Below are 25,396 nucleotides of genomic sequence, written 5' to 3' on the forward strand. Positions count from 1 at the left end.
CAAGTCCCCTTTTTAGAGAAACCCACAAGCTTCCTTCCCCCTGCCAGCAAGGCAGACACCTCCCTCCCCATCTAAACTCTCTTGCATTGTACTGCATGCCCCACAACCTCCAAGTTTGTGTCTTTCAAGCACAAACCTCCAAATGGACACATTCAAACCCTCAAGAACTAAAGTTCTGCTGGTGAGCAGCATGTGAGCCAAACCCGGCAGGCATCAAACTGCTCCCAACCTGGCACTCATGAACTAACAAAGACGACGTCACAGTGCCAGGAAATATGGCAGAAAATAGCCTACCTCAGATGTCTAATGGCAACAATTGCCTTGTAGCGAACTGGAGATGCCAGGGAATCCAGTGGTTCCTTTTTAATGAAGTCCTGAAATACATGAATAGGGAAATGAAAAAAATGGGAAATGGATTTGAAAGGCAGAGAGCCTTCCTCTCACACCCTGAAACAGGGCCATATGCCAGACCTGTAATAAACAGACACCGTGCTCGGCAGGCTCTCTGCCTCAGAAATGGACCGTAGGGCCATCTGCAGGCTATACAGAGGACAGAAAGATAACTCGCCAGACGCAAGCCATTCCTGCCACTTACAGCCCACAATAGGTCGGCATCCCTGCCAAGCTCAGAGTGGACTCAGCAGCATTCTGGGTGCCATGCAGGTAGCTTATGAGACTGCAGTGGTACAGTCACAGCCAATGGATAAAACAACATCTACCTGGAAAACCAGTCTTATGACATTACAACAAACTCCTTTGTACTTCAGTCCTCAAAGCTCCTAATCACTCACCAGCATGTAGCCAAGGAGCTCCAGTTTGTAAGAGAAGTTGAACTTCTGGGAGTCTCTGGTCTCCAAAATGGCACAGCTAATCTCCGTGACATTCTGGATGAGGGTTAATTTTAGGTGCACGTCCTACATAATCCAGAAGGAGAAACAAGAGGATGTGGATGAGAAACGGAGAGAAGAACCAGAGTCCAGAAGATAAAGATCAGGAATTAAATCTAGCCTCAGGAGAGGAGAGAGGTGTCCACAGACTCCAGAAGGCAGAGGACCCTGGCTCTGCACCCACCTCAGAAGAAGAGAAAACCCAGGTTCATGAAAGAAATCCAGGGCCACTTACACCAGAGCAGCCAGGACTCCTGCTTGATGTAGCAAGGAAATCAAGCTCTGTGCAATTTAAACAAGCAACTTGTGGATAGAAAAGGCAAGAGCTGAGGGCAGATTATTTAGAATTTACCTTGTTTGTAAGAGCGATGCCCAGCACCTGAAAAACGAAATGCAAAACAGCTATTAGCAATGTCTATAGTCCCACATAACACACATCCTCAAAATGGCCTGGCTGGTGAATATGGAGCAGAGAGAAATCATGATTGTTAAATCTTCCAAAAGGCAGGAAATGTATTCAGAGGGGGTGTTTTCAAGAGGTCAAGATCAGGGGCCATCCTACGGAATATTTGCATTTGTGAACTTCTGGAAGATATCCGTTTGGTTCAACTGTGATCAACTTTTTTGACAAAGGCTAAATGAGAGTCTCACTTAGACAGGACAGAATTGAATGGCAAAGTGATGTGGCGAGGTTGCACTGAGAGGAGAGTCAGTACCAGCAGTCAGACACCTAGGGAACAGAAATAACGAGCACACAGACAAACAAGACGACAGAGAAGAGGTAAGGGAAGTAGTGAGTCCAAGAAACAGAGTGACAGCAAAGAAACTAAATACAAGTTAGCACCATTCTCTCTTGGTTAGCAAAAGATAGAGCTGGATACACATACATATTAGGGGAGTTAGAGTGTTATTCTGAATAGCCTGAGTGTGACTGTGTCTGAATTACTGTGTAGCTGTGCTCGACAGAATTTCAGAAGAATATAGAAAAACTAGAGAAAACACAAAGAAGAGCAACAAAAGTGATACAACATGTGACAGCTCACGCTCCATCCATTACAGTTTTAAATTTCAGCTATGTGACAAATTATTGCTCAAAGGAGAGTTTTAGAAAATACAAGCCCTCTCTCTATAAACTCAGAGGCAATGCTATAATTTCAGGGTAATGCCCCTCACAGTTGTCACGCAAAAGCTCTTACCTGACAACTGGTTCTGTAATGGTGAATGATGTTCCTTGTGATGTCTGCCTCTACTCGGGAGAGAAGCTGCTCTTTTGGAGCATGGACAGCCACGTTGCTGTATGTCAGCATCAGGGTGCGGTGAGTCTTGCCTCTTGTCCCATGCTGGTAGTCCTAGACAATAGGAAACGTCACTAGAGACAAGTTCTTCTGATTCATTTGGCCTTGGAATGAATCAAACATTGGTGGAGCCGGGCCCCCGAGCCTTGAATACTGCTGGAGCCCGGGCACCATGAGCCCATAGAACTCGCCACCCCGTCGCCATCATTCCCACTGGGTAACTCTGACCTAGAGAGCCGAAAAGGCTGAACCGACAGCAGTGGAGTACACGGGAGCTTAGTCATTGACACTGGTGGGTACAAGATCAGGCGCTAAATGTCTTGCCTAAGGCTGCACAGTGAGTAAATGGCCGAGCCAGCAATGGGAGCCCAGAGGCCTAGTCTCCTGCGCTATCCTCTAGATCAGTGGTGTTCAACCAGGGGGACTTCTGTACCCCTGAGGGTCTGCAGGGGTCTTCCAGGGGGTATATCAACTCATCTAGATATTTGCCTAGTTTTACAGCAGACGACAAAGAAAGCACTTGCAAAGTTACTAACTCAAATTTCATACAATGGCTTCTTTAGACTACTCTATATACTGCCCACTGAAATGCAGGTACAATATTTAGATTCCAGTTGATTTATTTTCTAATTCTAGGGCAAAAATGGGAAAATAGGCAGTCTTTTTTTCAGGAATAATGTGCTAGGACACTTTTATAATTTTATGCCTGATTTTGTAAGCAAGTAGTTTTTAAGTGAGGTGAAATTTGGGGTACACAAGACAAATCAGACTCCTGAAAGGGGGACACTAATCTGGAAAGGTTGAGAACCACTGCTCTAAATCAGAGGTTCCCTAATTGTCATCCGTAGACCACTGGTGGTCTACCTAAAGCGGGTTGGTAAGCCACATGCTGCTTGCAACACCTCCTCATTTCCAGCTACTAACCTGGAATAAAAAACAGCTAAAAATACCTTCAATGCTTTTCCATGCAAGCAACTGATGTAGTTCCCACACATTGTGCATGGGAGGGGCGCTCAAGCCATGAGACATCAGACCATAAAAATCATTTGAGAGAACCCCAGCTCCACATTGTGCTCCTCTCTGCTTAACTGCAGGCATCACGTAGAACGCATACATTGGGGGACAATGCTAGCTGACCGGAGCAGACACTACCGCGGGGCTGCTGCCCCTGCTTTAGAGGGAGAGGAAGTTTGAGAGAACCCCCTGGCTCCTTTACCTTCAGGCGGCTGACGAACCCAGAAATCTTAACCTGGCTCATTGCAGCCCCAAACTCCTGAAGTGCCTTCAAGGTGAGGTCCAAGTGGCTCTCAGCACAGACTGCGAGGATGGAAACGACTCCCTGTCACCCAAGAAAAATACAGGTTAGGATCGAACCAGGTGTCTGATAGATCCCACGAGTCCATTCCTTTCACCCAAAGTGGTGTAAAGTGCCAATCAGGCCTGAGACACATGGGGAGCGGGCGCTGAGTGAAATAGCAATCAAGAGGATAGGAAGCAAAATGGCATCTGTCCCAGGCCAACTCAGAGCTGAGCCCCACAGGGAGCATTCAGGGATTACTTGGTAAAATGGGGAGAGGGACAGAGGCCTCACCTGTCTCTCAGGGGCTTCCATATAATCTGCTGTCGTCAGAAGTGTATGAATCTGTGATTTAACATGGACCAGGTCCTGACAAGCTGCTAAGGACGTTCCTAGCGCCTTATACAGGAAACTCTGAAAGAAAGAGACCAGCCCTGGGATATCAGGAACACAACGTGCCTGTCAGTACAGACCCAGCTCAGCAACACTCAGGAAGGAACAAGATAGCCAAGTCCAAGCACTCAGCCTGCAGAAACATCCCATCGTCTAGCCCAGCCAGAGAACCAACAATGCAGTACAGAGAAGCAGCCTGTCCAAGCAAATATTGGAAGGGCAGGGGGGCAAGAGAGCAGGGAAGAAGTACAAACACATTTTATACGCAGAATAAAATATCAAATAATGAAGCCTTGAGAGAAGCCTGATGCAGCCCTCCAATCAGAATTTCAGGGGAAAGTAACTAGAAACTAAACCTTAACAGAGAACAAACCTTCTCTTTGGAGGGGCTGGCATAGCCACCCATCTGCCAGCTCAACTCAAGGGATATCTGGCTGCTCCAGGCACTGTCGTCTATCATCTCCAGAGATGTTCTTAGGAACTGAGTGTAAAACCAGAGTTAAAGCAGATGGTTAATTGCAAAAATGTGGGGGTTGTTGTGGGGTTTGGGGTTTTGGTTGGTTGGTTGGTTTTTGTTTCCTTGTTCTGTTGTAAACTTTCCAATATTCAGGTGTCATGGGAAGATTATTTCCCTATTGAGAACTATAAACATCGACAATCCAGACTTCCTCTGCCTCTTGTTCTTGAACCTTTGCCTGAGGATTCCTCTCAGTCCCCAAACCCAGATGGACAATGAATTGGAGAATGAGATGGAGCCAAGACATCTGACCATTGAGGAATGATTTTCGAGTGGATGGACGATGGGTCTAGTCAACTTTGAACAAAGGGCCCTGGACTACGAAGGACCAGGCACCTTCTCTGAAGTGCTATGGACCCTTTATGACACCTCCCGAGGGTACCCAGGGTTGTGAGGGACCTCACTACCACCTGCCCTTAGCACGAGGAAGCCTTCTCTGTGCCTGCCAAGTGTCAGCTCCTGACTCTGCCAGTCACAGGAAACACAAGCACACCCTTCTCACCCCATCCAGGCTCCACTGTCCTTCTACAGATAAGCAATCGGTACACTCCACCCGCCCAGCCCTCTGGGCATCCCCAGAATGTCCAGCCCCTGTTCCACTGGACACTCACAGAATTCAGAGGTTTGCTACACACCACCTTACCAGTTTCACCTCAGCATCACCGCTCCATTTCACACACTTTGATACATTGACAGTGAAAACAAGTAGAGTTTAATTCACCAAGATCAGAGATTTGAGAAGCAGCAAGAAAAATTAATGGAAACAAATGGTTACATAAAAATAAAATCCTAACACACTTCTAGAGCTTCAACTTAAAGAACCAAACAGTCCCCTGTCTCACAAGGGATAGCTCCCCCAGATCTCTCTCCCAGCAGGAAACACCCAGACCAAATGTGATCCTCCATTCATAAGACAAGCCACTTGGCAATTTGTCCAATAGGTGAAGGATACCTGGTGCAGGATACCTCTGGACCTCCAGATATAGTTCCAAGCATCCATTGTTCGCTTGTAAACAGGGTACCCCCTATTGTTTGTTTGTTTTTCTTGTCTCGAATCTCCTCTGGAGACTTTGCAATCACTTGATTAGAATTTTGCTCTATTGATTAGCATCCACTGGGAATAATTACTCAGTCTACATACTGAGTAATTAGTCTACATACATTACATTACATTACATCTACATTACATACAGTCTACATACATTCAAGCAGCTAAGCATCTTCTGCCTGAAAGAAACTTCTTTATCGCCTTCTGGTGACCAGCCCCAACTCACAGACCTTCAAAGCATCAATTTCAGTAGACAACCAGAACGCCTTAGATATTATCCATCCAGTCACTGTGCAATGATTATGAGGATTATGCCGTGTGGCACAGGCATCCAGGAAAGGCTTTACATGACACCCTTTGATGATATAGAGATCAGATCCAGGGAATCCTGGGAACCCTATGCACTCCTGTGGCCTCTGTCAGTGGGTACCCAAAGGACCCGGGGTCACACCCTCAACTCCCATTGAAGTCAGCCAGAGGTTAGTAACTCTCAGCACTTTGCTGTTTCAGGCCCGACTTTTGAACAGCAGCCAGGAAATATCAGAAGCCTCACAAGAGAACCTAATCTTAGTTGATTTTTGAGCCCAAAGAATTTCAAATGAGGCTGGATCTGGAATGGGAAATTCTAGAGTGTAATCCAACCCCAAATGGAACTCCAAACCTTCTGGGGCTTCTTTGTCACTAGGTCCTTTCCTTTCATTTTCAGCCCTCGCCATAAAGATCTTCCTTGTCTGGATTTACATGAGGCTGTAAAGAGCTCTTTCTGACCACAAAGGCTTCTCCATGAGATACAGACACCAAACCTTGTCTTGTCTCTTTTCCTTTTTGGGTTTCTCAGAGCAAGTTTTCTTTTGAGTGGCAAATAGAAAAAAAAAATCCTTTAGACGTCCCCCAGTGATGCATTAGCACCATTAGCATGCTGGGTTTCTGGTTAAGTTTTGTGTTGTTCCCAGGGGTAATACAGAGGGATTTATAACTAGAGCTGGTTGAACAATAGTAAGTCCATTTCATAAAACAAGTGGGATTTTTTTGTTTTCTTGATTTTTCAACATACAAATGAAAAGTGAAAACACAAAAATATTTTGCTTTTCAAAATCAAAAATGACCATTATTCAATTCATTGTTTTCCCCATTTCCTTCCCTTTATCCCTCGTCCCCGTGCTTTTTCCCCCCTCTTCCACTTTGTGATTGAAAAGGGCGGGGGAGGGGGGAAGGAGACAAACAGCAAAGCAACTGGGAAAAAAAACCCCAAAAAATCAGCTTCAGTTTCAAAAAACTAAACATTTTCTATTTGGGTTGGGCTTATTTTGTTTTGTTTTGGGGGGTTTTTTTGTGTTTAAAAAAAAAAGAACCCTGAAAAATTTGAAAATGTCCCATGAAAATAAAAAGGCCATTTTTAATTGAACAAAAGTTGCAAATGAAATGGTTTGACCAGCTCTGCTTATAATGAATAATTTATCATTATTTTTTTCCCCAGCTGATACATTTGGAGGGGGAAGGGAGGACTGTGACAATACATCTGAAAGCCATCCTCTACCTGAAGCAGCATGTGCTCCCACCGTGCATGGTCCAGGGAATTCTCTGTGTTTCCTATAAAGCAGGAGGCAAAACAATAATGTCACCTAGATTAGCAAGAAGAGTCATCCCAGGTATCTCCTTTGCAATGAGTCCTTCTAAAACTCCTGGTCTGCCAAGCTGTAACATACCTGGGCTTTCAAGGCGAAATGGGACTCTACCTATTGGGTTCTGGGAGAGTCACCCCGCTCCTGTCCTGAGGGGCTTAAAACAGCCCTGGGCGAGGGCTGTAGGAGGGAAAGAGATGAGAGGTTTTTCGCAGGAGTGGGTGGGTGAGATTCTGTGGCCTGCGTTGTGCAGGAGGTCAGACTAGATGATCATAATGGTCCCTTCTGACCTTGCTATCTATGAATCTAGGAAAGGGATTAACAACAGCTGGGCTGACAGGGAAAGCAGCCACAGCTGTAGCCAGGGTAATCAGGGCCGTGGGCCAGTAGGAGAAGGTCTTTCTCTCTAGTTTTGAAGGGAGCAGGGCCTGCCTGCAGAAAGGGTACTGGGAATGAGGGCGGGCTGGGGAAAGGCCAGAGGAGCAGGGAAGCTCTAGGCTGGCAACTCCCCAGGCTATCGGGCCTGGTCCAAGGCCCATAGGGGTACTGGGTTGCAGGGAAAGGCAGCAGACCCAAACCCCCTTGCCTGTGGTGACTGGCTCTTACACTGCAATCTGCCCCAAGGTGCAGGGGCTTGATGATGATGATGATGATGGGCAGTAGCCCAGACTGAGGCAAGGTGGGGATTAGAGGGTTGGGCGTTCCCCAGAGAAGGGAGACCCATAGAGACTGAGGGGGTACTGCCAGGGGGCAGCACCCTGGGTAAAAAGGGCACCGGGGTCTGAGAGGGACATGGGCCTGCAGAGGGTGCTCTGTGCTGGAAAGAGCTAATTCCCAGATGGCCAGCAGGAGGCGCTGCAGGGGTGAGTCGTTGCGCCGTCACAGGGACCTGCGCCAACGTTCTTTGTTGGACCAACAGAAAATGTCCTGTTTCAGAGTAGCAGCCGTGTCAGCCTGTATCCGCAAAAAGAAAAGGAGGACTTGTGGCACCTTAGAGACTAAGAAATTTATTTGAGCGTAAGCTTTCGTGAGCTACAGCTCACTTCGTCAGATGTTACGTACCCTGCTGGCATTTTTATTCAGGGTCCGTCAACCCACCAGGAGTGAGATGCTGAGCACTCCCAATTCCTCTTGACTTGAATGGGAGCTGAGGGTGCTGAGCACCTCACAAAACTGTTCAGCACATCAGAAGACTGGGTTTAATAGGAATACAAACTTTTCCTGCAGAATCAGAGATTCTGGACTTGATCCGAACTGGATGTAAATTGGTGTAGCTTCACTGAAGTCAATGGAATTATACTGATTTACATCAGCTGAGAATCTGGCCCTGTTTCTGAGTGTCCAGCTCTAACCTAGCCTTCTTTAATGTCGGCACAATGTAGTGCTGGGGACTCTGTACAGCCACAGCAAGGAGGGAAGATACAGCTCATTTTTTTAAATCTTTTTCGGAATATCAAACCCACTTGTCCATTGTGGGGTTCGAAGTTCATGAGAAACATATCGGGCTTGTGCTGCACTTAGGGTCTGTCCTGCTCCACAGAGACTAGACAGCCGCAGCTAGTGTCACTGGAGCTCTGCTGGCATAACGCCACCATGTAGACGCAGCCTACGCTGACTGACGGGTTTTTTCCATGGACGTCAATAGATTCATACCACTGTAAAATTGGTGAAAGACATTATTAGGCCCACAATACCTAGATTCTCCCTAGGGCACCCACTTGGCCAGCCTAGCTTTTATGGCTCAGGTTTCCTTACAGAAAGACAAACTCTGGGTTTTTTAATTGAATCCCCCTTGAAAGTAAACATGGGGTTTAATTTTCAGAAAAAGTCCGTTTGCAAAATCAGACTCTATATGTAACCCCAAAATCTTCCACTAACCTCCAGCTTCATGCATATTGACCTTCCCAAAAAATAACCTAGCAAAGGTGTGGGGGAAACTGCTGTGAAATTTCCATTCAGCTGAAACCTTCCTGGCCTGATTCTGCCCTGTTTGAATTGGCCTCAGTGGTTCACAGATATCCAGATGAAGGAAAAGTGTGGGCCTAGAAGCCCCATTTCAATTCCCCACTGTTCCCACGTACTGCAACAGGAATGGCACAACACACGTCAATACGAAGCTGCATTTTCTGGCTTCCCTTCTATTCTCCATGGACCACACTCCTCCTAACTAGCACTTTACCTTCAATGTACTGCAGCAGAGATGGGATCTTTACTCCCCACATCTCACCCACTGCTGCATGGATAGTTTGGTGCAGGGCCTTTAGTAACTGCAAGGTAGCACATCCGTGTCCTTCTCTTTCATAAGGGGATGAGGCTACTACCTGTCAATGAAAGAGAAAAAACAGGCTAAGTTTTGTCGGCACAATACCCGTTTGTTCCGGAGGGAGGGAATAGTTCAGAGACTCTCATTGTGGAGACCATCCAATAGAGTTGTTGCTTCTACTGCAGTGCCTTCCTGAAGAAGAAAGCATTCTAGCTAGTAGGAGGATGCAGAACAGTGTGTCTCAGGAGAGGCCGGAGAGAGAGAGAGCCAATCATACACATTCCTCAGCCTAAGTCAAGCATCTAGCTACAAAACCAATTTGTATAGTTAACTGTCCCATTCCACAGAAAACCTGTTCTCATGATCTACTCACCAGGAGTCGCGCCAGCAGCCCCTGGGGTGTAGGGAGTTGCACTAGGGAAAGAAACAGAATAGCGTTAATTATGCCAGGCTTTGCAGAGAGTCCTGCTGATGTTCTTCACCTATCCATTTCCAACATGCCCACCAATGTGGAATACAGCTGATAATAATTTGCATTTCCATAGTGCTTTCAGTCTGAGCATCTCAAAATGCTCTGCAAACATGTATGAATTCCACCTCACAGCACCTCTGTGAGCTTGGCATGAATTACTCCTTCATTTCACAAGTGGGGAAGCTGAGAGAGAAAGATCAAGTGATTTCCCCAAGGTCACATCAGAATTTTGGTGGCGAGCTGGGAACAGAACCCACATTTCCTAGCTCCCTCCCATGGCCGTGTTGTAATCACAAGACCATCCCTCATTCATTTGAGCCTCCTGATCACAGATGAGAGAACTGGAGCAGACTGAACCTGTTCATTTCATAGTGCCTGGAGAGAAGAAATGAAAGAGTTTCTGTTATAAACCTCGTCCACTGTAGTCGAGGCAAGCAGCTGCTTCTCCTTCCTGCTGCTTTTTCTCAGCCAGTTCCCTCAGGCATCTGCAGAGAGGCTTCAAAGTACCCGTGTACTGAGCTGGCACCACATACTCCAGCAGCCTTGGCCATAACACCTGCACAGAAGAGCGAGACTGTTCAGTACGGAGCTATTTCCGTTCCCCGACCTCCAGTATCCTGCTGTCTGAATCCCTCCCCGTCATGTAGCTTCTCCTTTGATTCACCACGGACCCTTCCCTAACCTATCACCTCATCTCTCTCTCCCCATTAGCTCACTCTACCTCTCCGGTGCCCCCTCACTCTGTCTTTTAAAGACACTATCTTGTTTGGTGAGCAATTGGGCTCTCACCCAGAGATGAATCCTCTTTCCCAGCATTAGAGCATTATGGAGATATTTCAATAGTACCATAAGCTTATCCAGAACTTGACAGACCTATATAAGGCACAGTCCCAGCCCTAATATCTCTTCAAATCCAGGATCATCAACTCTACATTTCAGAAGTATTCATGGGGGATCTAAGGGGAAGTCGCACTCAGACAGTGGAAAGAATTAAGAGACGATCTCTGCAACATGATTCCTTCCAGTTAAGTTGCTTTATATCTTTTCTCTAATGTGAACCGCTTACTCCATGATGAAGGGGTCACATCATCCCTGGCATGAATTTGACATGCTGATCCTCCATTATGCTGACTTTCAGAAAGCTTCCTTGTGGAGGGGTACAAGGAACGTAAGGAAGAAGGTCCCTATTTCAAGAAGCAGTAGCAAGAGGTCACTTACTTGGGTCATTCCATTGACTGAGGTGTCCAGACATTGCAGGATGTCAATGCACAGGGTTTGGATCGTGCTTTCTTCCTCAACACCCTGGGCAAGAAGTGTTGTTCCCTGCTGTGAGATAGCTACATAGAACTTATTCGCTAGTAGTAAGACACTGGCAATAGAACCAGTGTCCTTCTCTTACAAAGCCATCTTGAGCATTGACCTGTGCCTGCTTTTCTACGGCACTGGAAGTGCACAAACATCTGAAGGGAAGAGAATAATAGAAACTCCGAACTGGAGGGTCAGATCCCAGGCTTAGGAAAACCCTAAAATGAAGGGAATGATTCACTGAACACAAAAGAGTTCCCCCAACAGTGTTCAATTTTTTAAAATTTGAAAAACTGTTTCATCTTTTGATCTCTGAGGAAAAACATTCCGATTCTGCCCAGGGGAAACAAATATGCAGAACCAGGGGGATCCAATCTCTTTCTTCTGATGCCCCAACCAGCTTGGTCATTCTGTGTGTAGTGAGTGTGATTCTATCAGTGGGCCTAATTCTCTACTGATTTCAGTTTAAAGGAGACCAAAACTGGCCTGATGAGAAAAAGCAGCCTTCTTTAAGGTGTGTGTGTGTGTGTGTGTGTGTGTGTGTGTGTGTGTGTGTGTGTGTGTGTGTGTGTGTGTGTGTGTGTGTGTGTGTGTGTGTGTGTGTGTTGCCACAAGCTCCAGCTTTGTAGAAAAGGGGCCAGGCAGAGCTAAGATCTTCAACAACTTACTGTCAAGTTGAACTCTTTATGTTCATACATATCATGGATTCAGTCATGGAGCACAAAGTGTCTGGAGACCGGGGCTGTGTCCATGGATAGAAATGCGGATTGAAGATATTTTTAAACTAGTACATGTAGAGTCGAGCATGTAGTGAGTGAAAGATGCAGCAAGCTTGTCCAGGCTCCTGAGACAGTCTGTGATGCAGCCTGCATAACTGAGTGTTTTGCTGATAGTTTAGGTCTGCTGTGACAGCCACAGAACGGGGCATCGTTCTGTTTTTTGGAGAGTCTATTTGAAACAAAAAGATGTGCTTCCTTGTACAAGAACATTGCACTGAAGAATGGTGTTTTCTGACTGGTCAATGACTCATCAGAGGTTGGAGCAGCACAGATAACTCTGTTAGATGGAAATACCCAGTGTGAGATTCTGGTCTCTGTTACACTAGCATAAATCCAGAGTAACACCACTAAAGTCAGTGGAGTTACCTTGACTTTACACCAATATCACGGATCCGATTCTGGCTCTATTCATTCAGTCCAGCTGTCCTGGAGTCAAAACTCCCACTAAAGTCAAGGGGAGCAATCAGCATGCAAGAATGGTAGGACCGAGTCCTGAGTGATAAGAACTCTCCTTACCAGTTTGCTGGTGGACACACTGAACTCGCTGAAAACATATGCTACCAGATCCCATGCTGCACAATTCTCCACACTTCCTGAACTGAGCAGCGTCCTGATGAAATGAAGAGCTGCCTTCCTCACCTGCAAGGGTAGAGATTACACACAGCACTTCTTGTTAGCCCTTCTGCCTGAAATAGGAGCTAGGATATGATATGAGAGTCCTTATGCTTTTGATTTTGTCTCCTTGGATTAGAAACATGGATACATTTAACACCGGCAGGAGAATGACATGCCTTCTCTATTCTGCAGTCTCTCATCTGGATCGGAATGAAAGCTCCACCCAGATATCCATTCATCCCATAACACTGAAAAAATTGAAATAGTTCACTGTTCCACACACAATCTTACCGTAGCATTCTGATCACTGAGAGTGGATTTCACTGCCTTCACAATCAGAAGCTTTTTACCTCTTGTCTCAGGCACTGAAAGATAAGGAGAGGTGTACAGTACTTCTTTGTTCCACACACACTCACTTTCCACACTGGAATTAATCCTGGATTTCAAAGGGCCCTAGTTAAGAATAGTACCAAGCTTCTCTCCTCTACAGAATCAGTGGGGAAAATGTAGGACCAGATTCTGGTCTCAGTTGCACCAGTGTAAATCTAAAGTAATTCCATTTCTCTAAATAGTGCCATCCTACTACCATGATGGAAATATTATAAAGGAGTTTGATAGACTGAGGAGACTGAAGTTAATCTGTGTTTACACTGGCATAACAGGACTCAGAATCTAGTCTAGAGTGTATAATACTTAGGATTCTCGAGTCAGGAGTATTATTCTATTTTTATCTGATTATTGTTATCATGCATTAGCCCCAAGTTAACTTCTATATTTGAAGTTGAAAAAGACCTTGACAAATATTTTGGGCTACATTCAGCACTTAGTTGAACCTGTTGATTTCCATATGGGGCCATATGGGGGTAACTTAGGGCAGCATTTGGTCCCTTAGTGGATCTCCAAACCACTGGTGACTGTGTGTTCTAGAGCCTCTGTGCCCCAGGTGCAGAGGTGATGAGTCTGTTGCAGCCCTGCCGTGCCTACAGAGCCTTGGTTCTTTAGCTCAATCTCTAGTAGCTCAAGCTTTTAGCTCTGGATGTCCTCAACTCAACCCTCAGCATGTCGGCCAAGAGGGCAGCTGGCACAGTTGCTCCTGTGTTACTTACAGTCAGCCCCAACAATAGCTCTCAGGAGCTCTAAAGACGCCACACGAACGGCCTCATGCTCAATCTCCAGCTGCTCGTGTAGGAATGCTAGCAGGTCATCAGGAGAAGAACGGGCTGCAAGGGAAGAAATCACATCCTCACTGTCTGCAGAACTCTTCTTCTTACCGTACCTCACAAAGGTAAGGAAGTTACAAAGAAACCACTGTGTAACTCAGAGTTTCTTCCCCTTACCTAGCAGAAGTACACAATGGAACAGCTCTTTGTGGTTTTCTATGCTGAGCTGCTTAGCTGGAGAACAGATCTGTGGGAAGAAGGGAAATGGTCAAAGAAAAACTAATCAGAAGCAATGGAAAAGAAAAATGTTCAATTAGTTTCTAAGCTTCCACTTCCTGCTGGTCCAACTAGAGGTCTGAACCGCAGGGAGATGGTCCTGCACGCACAGCAAGACTCAAAGACAATGACCAATCCATTAGATAAGAGAAGCTAAAGTGTTCTGAGCAGCAGAGCTGACCTAATCAAGACACAGCCACAGTTTTCACTTTACAACTCTGACTCCCCCTGGTAATCGGCTTATGGTGAAATTGCTTTACAAACTGAGCTGGATAGTAGCTAAGAAAATGAGAGCGCTCCCTGCTTACTCTTGAGCCTGCAGAAATCAGTAAGGCATGAGGAGGTCCCCAGGCTCTGCACGATCATTCCATCGATTTTTCAGTGTTAATATGCTTCAGATCTGCCGTGCCTAAGCTCAAGGGATCCAAGCAAAACCACCCCTCACCTGGTTGTGCAGAGCACTGCAGATGGCTTGAAACGTCCCTTTAGGTAGAGAGATCTTATATTCACCAGAGACCTCCAAGAGCTGGCTCAGACTCTGCAACAGAGGGCGAAAGTCAGATGGTGGGCACACAAAGGAGCCATATGTAGTGACTGAAGCAGATTCAGGGGATTCCTAGATTCCAAAGCCGGACCGGATTCTTGCCATCATCTAGTCTGACCTCCGGTCGGTATGACACAGGCCATAGACCTTGCCCAGAATAATTCCCAGAGCAGAGCTTTTAGAAAAACATACCAATCCTGATTGAAAAATCGTCAGAATCCGCCTCGGCCCTTGATAAATGGCTCTAATGGTTAATTATCTCACCATTAAAAATGTACACCGTATTTCCAGTCTGAAAGTGTCTAGCTTCAGTTTCTAGCCATTGGATCAAGTGACACCTTTCTCTGCTAGACGGAAGAGCCCATTAGATAATAGGAGTCCCTCATGTAAGATATTATAGACTGTAATTAAGTCACCCTGTCACAGGATAGGTCCACCCCGTCAGGGTGGTATCAGGTTGAGGAGGAATTGAAGTAGATCTGGAGCGGCCCAACTGGCCTAGTCTCCCTAGCCACCACAGCAGTCCGGGCTCCTAGGGCAGCATCGCCTAATGGTTGGTATCAGTGCAGCAGCCCTTGGGTGAGGGTCCGCGGCCCAACAGCCTGAGTCACTTGGGCTGCCCTCCTAGGGATGGCAGTGCGGCCTAGTGGTCAAAGTCACTAGACCCACCCTTGGCTGCAGGGCAATGCGGCCTAGTGGCCAGAGTCGATAGAACCACCTTTTGTGGCAGGGAAGTGTTGCCTAGTGGTGAGCCCTTCTCCACTGGGTCCTACCTATTCCACAGGGCCCCAGCCCAGGGCGCAGGGGTATCTGCCACCAACTCAGCGGGGATCCTTCCAAAGCATGCTGAGTCAAGCCCGCTACCTCAACTGGATCAATGCTTCGTCCACCTAGGCTGCTTCCCACCCGTTCTTCCGCAGCTGGGAGTCTCAGGGATTCTGGGGTCTCTCCTCCATCTCTGGCATTGGGTGGCTGGGGGTCAGCTGCAGCCACAGTCCGGCTGGCCTCTGAATCCTGAAGCACTGGCAGTCTCTCTGCAGGAGCCTGCAATGCGCCTCCGCTCCCTTCGGCAGCCATCCCAGCCTGAGCTGAGCGGCTCTCTTTTGTATCCTGGGTCCAGCTGAAGCATGCCCAGCAGAGATGAGGGGGCATGGCCTCCTCGGCCCACAAAGCATGATTAACCCCTGCTGAACCAAGGCGGGGTAGGTAAACCCCATCACACACCCTTTTACTTTCTGTGTATTAAACTAAATAGATTGACTTCCTTGATTCTCCCTCTGTAAGGCATAGTTTCTAATCCTTTCATCACTGTGGCTCTTCTGTCAATTTATCAACACCCTTTTTGAATTGTGGGCACTAGAACTGGACACAGGATTCCAACAGTCGTCAGACAAGTGCCAGACTTAGAGGTAAAATAACCACTGTGCTCCTCCTTGAGATTCCCCTTTTTATGCATCCCAGCTTTCGCTTTTTTGGCCACAGCATGAGTTCATGTTCAGCTGATTATGCCCCATGACCCCCAAAATCTTTTTCAGAGTCACTGCTTCCCAGGACAGCATCCCCCATCATGTATGTCTGGCCTAAATCCCTTGTGCCTAGACGCATACATTTACATTCAGCCGTATTTAAAGGCATATTGTTTCTTTGCGCCCCGTTTGCTAAGTGATCTAGATCACTCTGAATCCGTGAGCTGTCCTCTCCATTATTGACCACTCCCCCATTTTTATCTCATCTGCCAACTTTATCAGTGATGATTTTATGTCCTCTGCCAGGTTATTGATTAAAAAAAAGGTGAAAATCGAATTCCTTCCTGCATCTAACACACTTTTCTCCTTTGCTGCTTGAAGCTTCCCAAATGTCTCGGATGCCATCTACATATTTTACTATGTTTACACAGTTGCGTAGTGCCCTGATGCTATCAAACAAGTCCATGATGCATTGGTTCCCTCCAAATCATGGGTATTTCAACCCCCAAAGTGACCACATACTCTGTACTAGAAAGCTTCAACCAACATAGACGGTGAGTAAATATCACTACCAAGAAGTTAGAGCTGTCTCATGACTTCATTTACAACTGTGTAGCCCCACTGAAGACAGAATATGGCCCCTTACTTCTCGCTCATGTGGTACTGAGGGGGGATGAAATAGAGAGACAAGGTGAGTGAGACAATATCTTCAATTAGATTATCACACCCACCTTGTCGCTCCAATATCTTGGACCAACATGGCTACAACAGCACTGCATAGAACGGTAGATGAAACAGACGGGCAATGATTTTATATCTATCGAGTTATGCAGTGCAAAGCAATGACCCTCAAGCCTCCTTATTATTAATTTTCAACCCTTGACAGTTGGCTGGGTACCGACCAGAGACAACATATGGTAGCCCCTGCTCTGAGGAGCTTATGATCTAAAAGAGAGACACAGAGTTGACAGGATATTTTGGGAAATCACAAGGAGGGAGTATCTTGTTGTGCAGGTGTTTTGTTTTTTAGCTCCTTCTCCTCCTCCCCAGGAAACAGAGGATGCTTTTCATCAGAGGCAGTTACCTACAAATCTTGTTGCCTGGGTCACCATGTGTATAAACCCAGAACTTGTGTGCATATTTATTATCTAACAAGTCACTATCTAGACCAGGAAACCCCACTGGCAGCAAATTCCTCCTGCAGTTCACACATGCACACACAGAGACAGTTACCTTAATGAGTGGTACCTCACCTTGGTGACGTGAAAAACATCAATTTCCTCCTTATATTGCTCAAGGAGCCATGAGATCTCTTTAAATATGGGATTTTGCGGCTCCTTTTTGTGTAGCAGGATGCCCATCATGGGACCAAGGGCTTTGATGATGGCCTGCTTGAGCTGCATAGATGAGAGACAGAATTTATGTTCCTACGAATTCATTCAATATCTTCCAATAGGCACACCTTTTCTACTTCTAATGAGTGCAATTTCCCTTGTTCCACTGTCAGAACGGTCCTATCCCAATATTTCCTGGTAAAGAACCAGGACTTGTAGGGTTGGTGTCAGGATTATATTCTTATGCACCTCACAACCAGACCAGGTAAAATATTTCCCCAGATTAGTATGCGTTCTAGGCCAACTCATCCCTGCTGTAACTCCACTGGGGCTGAATGGACTTAGACCAGGAATTAATTTAGCCCACTATCCCGGGTTCATCTGCACATTAGGTGCACAAAACTAGACTCCATGTACACTGGGTACAGACAGAATTTCCATGATGTGGTGACATTATAAACGTATGGGTTTTCGATGTTTTACATGACAATCTGTTCCATCCAAAAGGACCTACCATTAAATGCCATCATCACAAAGAGTGCCAGACACACAGAATGTAACATCACAATTTCCGCTAAAGGTTTAGAAAGCCAGCAATTCTCACCTCCAGCTCCTCACAAGTCAGCCAGTTGCTGGTCACATGACAATATAAGGGAAGAATTTGACGGCAGAATTGTGATTCACCCATTCTGGGGAATGAGCACTTTTCCCAGTTCGTAAAATATCCATTCACTGCCCTTGACCATTTTTCCAGAACTGCACGGAAGGAGAGAAGACAGGCAATGTGAAAAGGACATAGTAATAATGAGGAGAAGTTGCTTTCTCAGAGAAGACACCCAGGCCTATCGTTTACTCCAATTCCATGGCAACTCCTATCAGGACTAGATGCTGAAATCCCATGTCAATCTGGAGCTATTTCTCTTTCCCCCATTCCATTTCTTGTTTCTTAAAAGGCTTTTTTCTTTGTACATCTCTCCATCTTTTTTCAATTACCATCATTTGAAGACTCGCGTCCTCTGCAGTTGTTGTTTGTTCAACCCGAACACTGTATGATTTCATCTTGAGTTACAGTTTGTCTGAAAGATGTTCAGTGCCCCTAACTGCCATTGGCTTTCCTGGGATTTGAAGGTAGTGGGGAGCACTTTGCCCTAAAAGTAGGTGTATCTAGTGTCCTTGCTAAGACGTATTGGGGCCCAATCCTGTTCTCTATGAAGTGGAATGCAAAATTCCCATTTCCCTCAAGGGCACAGGATTAACCCCTTACTGAGCATCACCTGAAAAGCAAAGGAAGAGAGAAGTGGAGAAGAAGAGAAGACAGAGAAAGAGGGTAAAAGGAGATGAAGATGATGAAGAAACTAAGGAGAGAGAATGGGTGGAGGAGTGGGAAACAGGGGATTTTTAAATGTACAGTAATGAAATCTGCTCCCTTCACCTCCTCCCCCAGGAGCCTCCTGGCAGAGGGACAGCTTCAGCCTTTATGTCTGTTTATTTTAAACGATATGCTTGAGTCACAAAGGGCCTGAACTTACAAATGCTCAGCACCTCCTGCAAAGTAAGGAGCACTCTCAACTTCACTGAGTGCCACGGGAGCCAAGGAACGCAGCACCTGGTGCAATCCAGGGAAGGGAGCACAGTTCAGGGCCTGTTTGCAAACTTGGTCAGTCACTTAAATCTGTACCAAGACCCCCTAAAAATCCATTTGGGGCACCTACAGGAAGTGCTGGCACTTACCACCACAAAATGCTTGTCTCATCCTGCTGTCCTTGACTAACTCCAATATGGAGATCATGTTATTCAGGATCACTCCCACAAAAGGGATACACTTAAGTGCTGCAGAGAAAGGCCAGAAGAGAAGGAAGACAGACAATCAGCTGCTCTCTGCCTTCTGACAACACACTTAGAAACACTGTGGGGCAGGATGCTATGGGTTCCGAGGCCATTGGCGCTGCGTAAGCAGAGCAGAATGGCTTTAAAGCAGCCATTGAAAGCCAGTGGGGGATTCACCCTGAAGAGGGGAATCCTCCACAAGTGTACAGCTGTGCCCAATGCCCAACTCACTCCCAGAGTAAAGGGAGAGGGCACTGGGGCGGGATGGGAAGTGGGGTGGAGAAGAGCTCCACTAGACCTGATCTTCCACTCATTCCCATCCTTAAGGTACTTCACTCAGGGGCATAAGTTAGAGCTTGCACCTCCATCTGGATCGCTCATGATCTGGAGGCCAGAACTAGCAACAGCAGTTAATCTTGTGTTTCTACACACACAGACACACACACACACACACACACACACACTCAAACAGAGCTCTGTTTAGCGGTAACATTTTTAGGTAGAGAGATAATCCCCTGTCCTTAAATGAAAAACAATCACTTTGAAAGAAAAGAGGGAAGTGACCATACCATAGGCGGATGACAGGTTGCCCAACGTAATGAAAATAAACTCTTCAGGCAGCTCCAGACGATACATCAGCTTATACATGACATCATTGAAATAGCAGCGTGCCAGAGTCACTAAGGTGTTGCTAGCTGCCACTTTTAGTTCATTTCTTGCTTCCTAAAAACAAAAACCAAAAGAGAGAGACTGAGGTGACTGAAGCCGGTTGCACTAGCTAGAGTTGTTTACATGAGTCAAGTCCTTCTTTCTGTGCACAAGTTGTGAATGAACCAACCCAACTTTCTGAGGGTAGAGTCATTCGTCATAAATATTCCTTGAGTCACTTGGCGAAACAGTTTTCAGCCTTTGAGTTGCTTGCAAGCTGCTTCGTTAGCCTATTCGCTGTTAGCTACTTGTGGTGGGTGACTGGTCACCATAGTCACATGATATTTTCCCTGCCCTTCCCTGAGGCGGTAAGTGAGACACAGACAGGGCAGCTTCAAGATATTCCGAGAGCTTTCCTGGAATAAACTGTCCCCCAAAAGGAGGCTGACTTCCTTTGGAACAAGAGAGGGATTTTTCCATGGGTTTTCCTGCTGGCAAACTATATTCTAAATCCAATGCTGCTTCTTTTGGAGATAGCTCAGATTCTGTCTGTCTTGGGGCTTTATACTGCCACTTATCGCTACAGTATCAGAGCGCCTTCCACATAAAATCAGTATCAATAATGAAATCCCGAGTAGACTTCGGGAAAGACTTGCTCCTTAAGACACCATAGGCCTGTCTCTGGGTCTGAGATCATGTGTCTCAGGTCCTGATCCTGCAAAGCACTTCAGCACATGTGTAACTTTCAGCATGTGAGTTGTCCCATCTTATGCACGTGCACAAGTGCTGTCTAGGACCTGGGCTTTGGTCTGGAGGAAGGTGTGGACCTCTAACAGAAGAATACATTTTCATTTCAGTATATAGTTTATCCCCCAAAAAGAGAGTTTGAATGCGTTAAAGCTTTGGATCCTTTGATTGGTATCTCAGGAGAACTAACTTACCTGAGTCTCTGTCATGTGGTTTGAGGCTAGTGTTATTATTTTCTCCAGAAGCCGTCTCTCTAGGCCCTGGGTGTCCTGCTGTAAGACTTTCTCCAGGACACAGTAAATGTCTACTCTGTTTTGCTGGGGACAAAACATAAAAGAGAAGAATTGGGAAAAGTTTTTCTTGACGACCAGACAGTAATTTGGCTAATAAGCCCCTGCCCTAATTGGTGGCTTAATTGGTGTAAAACATGCCCTGCCCTCCACAAGCACCGCATTTAGCAGCGCTTCAGAAGCAGCCGAGCAACTGACATCGTTTAATCTTCCTGGAAAGAAAAGAGCCAGAGGAAGCGCCCTTCACTGCCCCCTTCTCTAGTTTCATTTATTCAGAACAAACAATAAAAATGAGCCCCTTGCCCTTGCTCTAGCCACTCCAGGCAGAATTTGTAAATGTGGAATATAAAATACCCAACTCCTGCAGTAAGTCCTCAACCGCTCCCAGGGGCAATGAGCTCAGCCGTTAGATTTACACTGACAGTAGCACGCTCGAAGGTGTCTTTTATGCGGCCCATCAGTGTAGAACTTCACAGATGAGACTAACTATGGAGGAGTTGTAGGATCAGTTGGGACCGAGAAAAAATAAAGCGGGACACAGAGCAATTAAAAGCCTGAGGAGAGAACAAGATTCATTTCAGAAAACTGCAAACTAGCACCTCTGGAAAGGAGGTAGAAGTAACTGACAGAATGGGAGGGAGACAAGTGGGAAGCAACAAGTGCCCTGGGGGTGACAGTGGAAAACAAAGTCAACAGGTATATGCAAGGTGTGATGGCTACCACAAAGAGCCATGTGGGTTGGGTCTTTTACACACAGGGATCATGGCACAAAGCAGGAAGACAACAGTTCCTCTCTGTTCAGCTGAGCTGTGACTGCATCTGGATGAGTGCCTTTTCTAGCACCACATTCCCAGAGAGATCAACAAACGGGAAGTCATTCCTGGGAGAGCAAAAAAGAATGCAGGGGGCTGGCAGAAGTGACTTCTGGATAGAGCCCTGCAACCTGACCCAAATCCTAGGGGACCTGACCACAGGCGTCCGGGTCAGGTTGGATGAGAAAACAACTGGACCCTCTTGGGCTCGGGTCAGGTCGGCTCTCCTCCTTTAGCCCCTGGGATTGGCACAACCGTGACTGCGTGTTCCTGCCAGCCACCACCTCCTTCCTGCGCTGCACGCGCTGTGGAGCGAGGATGCCGAGGAGTCACAGCGTCTCCCTCTCTCTCTGCAGCGCTGACCCAGCGCAGCAGGGGCCGTGTCAGAGGATGGAGCCATCGCTGCACACAGTGGCCGCTGCACCAGCCCCATGAGCAGGATGCAGCGGCAGGATCCGGTTGGGGGGGAAGGGTTGGGACCAGGATGGAAAATGATTCAGCCCTCTCAGGGTGAGGTGAGTGGGCCGGGGGCCAGTTCAGGTTGGGCTTAAAAATTGGGCCTGAGCAGACCCCTACTTCTGCAGACAGACGGAAAGAGCTGTCTGTGTCCGATGCGGCCAAGGGATGACTCTGAGGGAGAGAGGATAATACCATACAACTACCTGGAGGGTGTGAACACCAAGGAGGGAGAGGAATTTTTTAGGATAATACATTTCGGTAAAAGTTGCGGTAATGGGATTAAGCTAAAAAAGGACATTCAATGTAGACTTTGATAACAGGAAAAATGCCCCAACTGTGAGACAGGGCTATTAGGTTATGACATAGTCTTCCTAGGAAAGAGGCGGAAGTTCAGTCCTTAGGGGCTTTTCAGATTAGTTTGGCCAAAACAGTGGAAAATGGCTGCTGGGAATGCTCCTGCATTAGCAGGGAAATGGACTGGATGATCCAATAGGTCTTTTCCATCTCTGTCTCCTGTGAGTCTAGACATCTGTGTGACCTGCATGCCAAGGTCATAACCCACTTTGGAATGTTCAAAGCCAATCAGATCTCTGAATGGGAGAGGTTAGGGGTCAGACAGAGTCTGCATCAGATCTCTTGATTGGCTAAACATTCCAGTGGTTCTGCTTTAAAAGGCATGCTTCTGCAAACTGCAATCATAACAGACAGCTCCACTGGGGAGAAGCCCCTTCCATTCATTTTTAAATGTAAGGAGGATTTTTTTAATTGAAAATTGTCACTGATAACTTATCAATACATAAGCACTACATAATTCAAGTAATTAATCAAATGAATTAACATAATTAATCACTCTCCTTACAGTGAGTATGATAACATCCATTTTTTCATGTTCTGTGTGTATATAAATCTCCTCACTGTATTTTCCACTGAATGCATCCGATGAAGTGAGCTGTAGCTCACGAAAGCTTATGCTCAAATAAATTGGTTAGTCTCTAAGGTGCCACAAATCCTCCTTTTCTTTTTATAATTAATCAAGTAATTCAAATAATTAAAGGAGTCGGAGGCCAAGACAAGCAGTTCAGTTGGCCTCCTAGTACTTTAATGGAAACTAAAATGCCTTCTGTGTTGGCCCTTAATAGAGAAATGGACTTTGTCGGATGCAAGTATTAATCAATGGAAAAAAGGGGTCTGAATATTCCTCCTGGGGCAATTCTGCACTACTGCACAGGTGCATAATTAATGAGCCCCGCATATTTTTATTTTTTTGCACAGTAAAAAGCTTCTGCTGAAATGCTGCTGCCGTTCCATCTCTTGCCCACCAAAGGGTGCTGTGGCAATAGAACAAAGCAGCAACTCCCTATCAGCGAAGGAAGAGAGAGAGCCTGTCTTCTTCACAGCAGGCCAGGTCAGGAGACAGGGGCTATGGGGAGACAGACAGTGTGGGATGCTGGGGTGGGGTCAGTCAGGGGCTCATAAGGGCTAGTGGGGGAGGACAGACTGGGACAGGGGCTGAATGGGAGTGGAGGCACAGAGTTAGAGGAGGAGGGAGGTTCAGGGCCCCGTAGAGATGGGGGAGGAGGTGCAGAGTTACATAAGGACAGGGGGTGGTTGGCTGGAGGCACAGAGACACATGGGGACAGGGGGAGGGGGTACAGGGACACATTGTTAGGATATAGATGTTCAGGCCTGTCTGTAAAGGCCTATCATCTAAGAATTTAGGTGTATTCTTATCACTTGGCTAGTTCTAGAGGTATAAAAGAAAGAATCAAAATCACTGTCAGCCAGTGTAAGGTTCTTCTCTTACTGTGACAGTCTGAGGCCCTGTTCTTAGGCTAAGGCCTTTGGCTAAGCAGCCGAGGCAGCCATAAGCTGGGAAGTGACAGGTAACCTCCTCACATTCCCAACTAGTCACATTGAAATAAGGTGCTATTGGGCTGTTAGGAACACAATCCTGTCCTGATAATGCCTATCGCCTCCAGAGAAAGGGAAGGGCCTAGAAGATGTAAAAGGAAACTTAGTTTGATAGCATCCTGTCTGGCAAGAACTCACTTATCACTAGCTGGGATGTGAAATCCTCATTTCTGTATTTGTTCTATCACTGTAGTCCCCATTGTTTGTCTGTATAATCTCTGTCTGGTTCTATGATTGTTTTTCTCTGCTGTATAATTAATTTTGCTGGGTGTAAACTAATTAAGGTGGTGGGATATAATTGGTTAAATAATCATGTTACAATATGTTAGGATTGGTTAGTTAAATTTCAGGAAAAGGATTGGTTAAGGTATAGCTAAGCAGAAGTCAAGTTTTACTAGATAGTCTGCAGTCAATCAGGAGGTGAGGGGGTGGGTGTGTGGGTGGGGGAAATGGGAACAGGGAATGGGGGTGGGGAAATTGGAATCATGTTTTGCTAAAGGGGGAAACGGGAACAGGGAATGGGGTGGGGAAATTGGAATCATGTTTGGCTAAAGGCAGGAATGGGAACAGGGACACAGCTGTAAGGCTCTGTGGTGTCAGAGCTGGGAAGGGGGACACTAAGGAAGGAAACTGGAATCATGCTTGCTGGAAGTTCACCCAATAAATATCGAATTGTTTGCATCTTTGGACTTCGGGTATTGTTGCTGTCTGTTCATGCGAGAAGGACCAGGGAAGTAAGTGGGTGAAGGAATAATCCCCCTAACACACATGGGGATGGGGGGAGTGGGTTTATGAGTGGGGGTGGAGGGACACATGTGGACAGGGGGTGCAAGGACCCATGGGTGTGCAGGAACACATGGAGACAGGGGCAGATGTGCCTTACTGAATGGGAGAGGTTAGGGGTCAGACAGGGTCTGCATGGGGGGAGCTGCCTAACAATTCCTCCCCGCCCCTCCCAAAAAAACTGTTCCATACTTTTCCCACCCATACCCAGCAACGCTCCAAGTTCACACCCAGGCTCCTTCTCAGCAATTTACTTCCCTCTCCCTCAGCTCTTCCATTACCCCTGACTCTACCAAGCCTTTGCACTGCGCCTAAGGGGTGCAAGAAATATGGTTCTGTATTCAGTTTAAATGAATTATTACTCAGAGTTCTCTATTAACATGCATAGTAAGGAATTGGTTTGTCAAAAAACATTTCCTGAATCCTTTTTGGTGTCTGTATTCATACAGACATACTTGCTGACAGGTATTTTGAAATAAATAACCAAAAATAATTTTAACGGGTGTAATTATATTGTATTATTTTGACAAACAAAATATGCAGAATTTTGCAGAACTTCTCAAATATTGTACGCATCATTTTTATTTTTTTCTTGCAGAACTCCCCCAGTAGAAAATATATAGATAAGGGTCCCTTCAATGCTATA

The 25,396-nt window shown here is 46.3% G+C and overlaps 1 protein-coding gene across 1 annotated transcript in view; it reads right to left on the bottom strand.

The window, feature by feature from the left end:
* Window positions 1–25,396, bottom strand: part of LOC141975278 (maestro heat-like repeat-containing protein family member 2B) — a 129,341-nt gene that overhangs the window by 23,717 nt on the left and 80,228 nt on the right. Inside the window, exons 11-12 of the mRNA XM_074935575.1 lie at window positions 792–914; window positions 295–374 (exon numbers count right to left, since the gene is read on the bottom strand). Of these exons, the coding sequence (XP_074791676.1) occupies window positions 295–374; window positions 792–914 (203 nt within the window). The remainder of the gene's footprint in view (window positions 1–294; window positions 375–791; window positions 915–25,396) is intronic.

Source organism: Natator depressus, chromosome 20, assembly GCF_965152275.1.
Source record: "Natator depressus isolate rNatDep1 chromosome 20, rNatDep2.hap1, whole genome shotgun sequence".
In the NCBI taxonomy this organism is placed as follows: Eukaryota; Metazoa; Chordata; order Testudines; family Cheloniidae; genus Natator; species Natator depressus.